Source organism: Tarenaya hassleriana, unplaced genomic scaffold (genome assembly GCF_000463585.1).
Source record: "Tarenaya hassleriana unplaced genomic scaffold, ASM46358v1 Cleome10, whole genome shotgun sequence".
NCBI classification, from domain to species: domain Eukaryota; kingdom Viridiplantae; phylum Streptophyta; class Magnoliopsida; order Brassicales; family Cleomaceae; genus Tarenaya; species Tarenaya hassleriana.
Genome location: NW_010960188.1, coordinates 2,591,323 through 2,596,480, shown reverse-complemented (window position 1 = coordinate 2,596,480; position 5,158 = coordinate 2,591,323). Strand labels below are relative to the sequence as shown.

The window sequence follows — 5,158 nt, the reverse complement described above, 5'->3', positions numbered from 1 at the left end:
TACCATGATAGACTTTAGAAAATATTATTCATTGATTATTAGCACAAGTGATACACAAAGTTATATACACGTTCAGCATGAGAAAAAATAGGAAATGAAGTTACAGCAAATCAAATCTAGAAGATATTTTTTCATATATACAGTAACCGCTAATATTATTTTCTTCTAAATCCGATTCCTTATGATTCCACTACATTTTATCGCAAAGTCTTATTTACCTCACCCAAATGCGCACTAGGAGGTAGGGTTGGGAGTTTCGGTTCGGTTCCACATAATCGAACCATACCAAACCGAAAACTGTGGTATTTTTTTAATCAACTTTCAAAATTCTCGAACGGTTTAGAAAACCGAATTTTCTAAAATCGAACTGAACCGAAACGAATCGAATTTTAAATTTTTTTAAAGATTTATTTTTTTTTAATAAAAACCGGAACATTTATTCCTTCAATTGGACCGGACCATTTCAATTTATAAAATTGTACTTTTTTTGATAAAAAAAACAATTATGTTATAAGCTTGTTTTCGCTTACTCTTATTAAAAGCAAACATTTATTCCATCAACATCTTTCAGAAAATGGGTGCACATTCGTTCACGGACAACCAGGGTTTTGACCAGGTCCGCCGAAGTAGATGTAAGTTCTCCAGTTAGGATCATTACTCCCATGAGCTAAATTGTAACATTTTGCATTATCCACGATGATTTGACCGATCTCGGCTTCCCTCTTGACGTGGTGCTCGTCGACTATGGAAATGTGGTGCATGCTGCACGACTTCTTGAACCCTTCCTTCGCGAAGTGGCCACTTCCCATGTCGGTGTTTGTGTGTCGGCCGCCTACTTTAAAGTTCAAGATCTCGCCTCCCCATTCGACGGCCGATGCAGAGCCCTTTAGATGCGACAAGATTGATTTCGGCCAATACCCGACACTCACATCATTCACTATGAGCCACCAATCTCCACTCTGGGGATCCTGCAAAACCATTACTTCTCTATATAGTTATATATGAAGTTTTTTTTTAACGTGATTTAGGCCAAAGAATCAAGATTTCTCTCTTTTTACCTTCATTATAAGTAGTGTGACTTTAAATTGATTGCCGTTGTAAGTTGAAACTTGGTCAAAGGCACCACCAATACCAATCGCTTGGTTGGTTTGGACAAAGCCGGAACAGGCGTGGTTATAGCAGCCTGTTTTGTAACCATCAGGCTGTTTTTTTGTTGAGTTTCCCATTTCATCATCATACACGAGAATGGCTTTTTAGCTATGTCGTATGTCGATATGGGAAAATACGAGAAAATATTAGACCATGCTCAAGCAAACTTACGGTCCATAAAATAAAGAGGCGGGGGTTATCGTCACCGTACAATCTTGGATACACCTATGAACAAATGTTTTTGAATCATGGCTTGAGTCAAAGTCGGAATCATAAATGATCGGAGACATGAATGAAACAAGGCCAACGGACAAAAACCTGCCAACCAGCTTCGAGGGAATTAAGATCCGGAGTATGAACTCCGCCCAAAATCCACATCTGGGCCAAACTAAACTCATCCCATTCTTGAACATATGGTTTCCACACGCTGATTGCGGCTTCTATTCCGTTATATATTCCTCCTACCTTCCCTCGAATTGTGGCATACTGATGCAAAAAAGGGTCAGTGACAATAATATACTTGGGGATTGAATGCTTGTGAGATTGCTAACAAAAATATATATACCTCATGTTTAGTGAGTTGGATATTTGCAACTGGGTGAGATCCATAGTTACGGATGCTATTTGGATCCTTTTTCCCGTAACTTTCGATGGAACCCCATCGTAAGAGATCTTCCCTTGTTGTTCTCCTTATTGGAACGGTGTTTTCAGGACATTTTCCACTCATTTGCCATAACTGAGTACTAATGAACCCCGATTGTTTTTTATCGTTTCTAAAAAGATCTTTTGGGATAAAACTCGGTCTCATCTATTTGGCATTTTTCCCATCCGAACGACACAAAAGAAATAATGTAAAATAAATAGCAAATCAATACTATATATAGAGAAAGTATCAACAAAAAAAAGATTCAAAAGGAGAAAAGCAAAACAACTTATAAAAATAAATACCTGAATAGTGTGGTTCTTTAGTAAAGGATGATCAAACGCGAGTTGGTTGGTGATATTAACACAATCAAATATATCTCCATCTAAACTCTGTTCAAACACCAACATGAAAAGTGATACACTAACATAACATAATCAAAACATGAACGAATCCCGTCACGAAATCTATATATAAGAATTAAGAAATTTTATAATTTATATATGTACTTATATACATATACCTTGATGGATTTGACAGCGGGCTTATTGATTCGTTTCAAGTGTCTTTGAATCTCAACTTCTTGTAGTTCTGAAAGCTCTCTCCTTCCGGAGGAGGTTGTGATTACCAACGCCGTGATTACAAGAAACAGCATCGAACTGACAGTCTGATGAAACATGAAGACATGAGAAGCCATTCAAAAAGACAATATCAAACGCTTTGTGATTGGTGATATGTTCCCAATGCTTGGGATTGATATGCATAGAATTGGTTTATTAAATAGAATTTTTTTTGGGAATCTTTGTGATTGGTGCTGTCTCTTGAATTTGGATTATGGTTTCTATTTTTAATATATTTCTTTCTATTTCTGCAAATCCAACGGACATATTATTTATATATATAGGGATTGCTGATTTGTTTCTTGAAATAAATTAATTATAATCTCCGTTAACGCCGTAATATAGTGTGCAATTTTATTGGATATTAAAGGTTAATTATGAATACTCAAATAGGATATCAATGTCTATAAATTTGGATTCTAGATCAGGTTACTCAATATAAAGATACATTGAATATTCGGAAAACTATTATAATATTATTATGTATTACTTGAATTTAATTTTGTTTTTCTATTTAAATATTTATATTCGTTACATAATACATATTACGATTGTATCTCCGAACCGTTTTATGATAACTTAAGATCGATGCTGGATTTATCATCAACCAGTGGTTATGCTTCATGCCCGACATTGAGATCTCAAAAAACGTAGCCACCGGGTAATAGGCCTCATTCATCCGATAAGCCACACCGTTCATGACATATCAGATACAACAAATTAAATTAAATTAATTATTATTAATTTAAGGGCGTTTTCTATGTTATTTGATTATTATTTATCGCTCAATGCCGGAAATAAAAGATTGATCTTTAATTCAATTATAAATTAATGTTGCAATCAAAGTCAAAAATCCATTTTCATGTTCTCTGTATTGAGAGGAAGCATAAAGATATGCACCATTTTGTTTCCGAAATATTTGCCATTATCATAATCATGTGATGATGTGATCTATTGATACAGTGCCGAAATTACCCTTCTCCCGTGATCAATTTCGCACGAAGATAAAAAAAAAACACAAACATAAATTCCGAAGATTTTATTATCTTGTATATAAACTACACACTCCGAATCGATATAAATTTAAACTGTGGTGTGTATATATATGTATGTGTGTGTGTGTACACGAGACATGCATGCATGCATGCATACATACACGCATTCAAGGGCAATTAGGGTTTCGACCAGGACCACCGTAGAAGAAGTAACTTCTCCAAGGACCGCCACTTCCACTCTTGACATTGTAACATCTTTCTTGATCAGCGAAGACTTGAAGTCCAACTGGATCTCTAAGAGTGTTGGATCCATCAACTGTCTGGACATGACTGAAGTAGCTTGCCTTTTTCCAACCTTCCTCGGCAAAGTGCCCACTCCCCATCTGAGTCGTCGTGTGTCGCCCGTCTTCCCGCGAATTCACGACCTCGCCTCCCCATTGTATCATCGACGCACTGTCCGATAGGTGAGTGAACAGCGAGGCCGGCCAGTACCCTATGACGTATTTCTTGCCCATTTTCAGCCACCAGTTCCCTTCTTTCGGGTCCTGAAGAAGGGTTTCATTCAACGAAATAACATATATATAACGTAAGACATTGAATGGAAGCAAAATACTAACCCTATCAGAAAACCAAGACTAATCATATTAGGAATATAATTTCATAATAGATAACTCTAACTATCAATGATTCCCAATAGTTTTGGTTAAGCATTGGTTTGAATGACCGGAGATGAAACTGTTATTACCTTCCAGATAAGTATGGTGATATCGTATTGGGAGCCGTCGTAGCTCGAAATGGGAGAGATAGATCCGCCCAAGGCGATATCTTTGTTGGTCTGAACAAAACCCGAGCATAGAAGATTGTAGCATCCTGTTCTTTGGTATGCATCGCTCTGCGTTAAAGGACAAAAAGAATGGTCTAAAAAGTTCATACATCATCAGGAAAGAGCCTGAAAAATCAAATCAAATTCGTATAAACTTGCAGTCCAATAAGTGAAGAGCCTCGTGTTACTGTCGCCGTACAACTGCGGGCTGACCTGCGAACAGCAACACAGAGACAAAACAAAGAACACGAGTTTAGAGAGATTAGAGAGAATTATGACAAACAAATAAGGGTAAAGAACAAGACCTGCCAACCAGCTTCGATGCTGTTGAGATCAGCGTCGAAACTACCACCCAATACCCAAATCTGTCCCAAGCTGAACTCGTTATGCATTTGGACAACGGGCTTCCAGACATTCATCTTGGCTTTGGCGCCGTAAAATTTCCCCTTCTCCACGTAGACTATGGCATGCTAAAACAGCAGAAAGCAGAACATGTCAATGGCGGTATAACATATGAGAGATGAAAAAGACTGCGATAGAGCACATTTCAGATGTATATGCATATATACCTGATGGTTATTATGTGTGAGGACACTTGCAGGATCATAGGACTTGGGTTGAGGGATGCTTTTTTTGTTCTTTTTCCCGTAATTCTCAATCGAATTCGCCCGAGTGAGATCTTCTCTTCTTGTTCTTCTTATTGGAACGGTGTTTTCCCGGCATTTTCCGTTCATATGCCAAAGCTGAGATAGAACATCCTTGGACTGTTTTGTGGTATTCGACGAGACCTTGCTCTCTGCAAAAACTTCTTCTGGGTGGAAACTCGGCTTCATCTACTTGCAATAGTCAATGTCGGAACATGAACACGATCAGAGAGAGAGAGAGAGAGAGAGAGAGAGAGAGAGAGAGAGAGAGAGAGAGAGAGAGA

General features: G+C 37.7%; 1 protein-coding gene across 1 annotated transcript in view; it reads right to left on the bottom strand.

Annotated features, from left to right (window-relative positions):
* Window positions 1-3,417: 3,417 nt before the first annotated feature.
* The window catches only part of LOC104801945, a 2,482-nt gene continuing 741 nt past the window's right edge, over window positions 3,418-5,158 (bottom strand). Inside the window, exons 3-7 of the mRNA XM_010525333.2 lie at window positions 4,800-5,063; window positions 4,536-4,700; window positions 4,390-4,443; window positions 4,153-4,299; window positions 3,418-3,952 (exon numbers count right to left, since the gene is read on the bottom strand). Coding sequence (XP_010523635.1) covers window positions 3,575-3,952; window positions 4,153-4,299; window positions 4,390-4,443; window positions 4,536-4,700; window positions 4,800-5,063 — 1,008 coding nt within the window. The 3' untranslated portion in view covers window positions 3,418-3,574. The remainder of the gene's footprint in view (window positions 3,953-4,152; window positions 4,300-4,389; window positions 4,444-4,535; window positions 4,701-4,799; window positions 5,064-5,158) is intronic.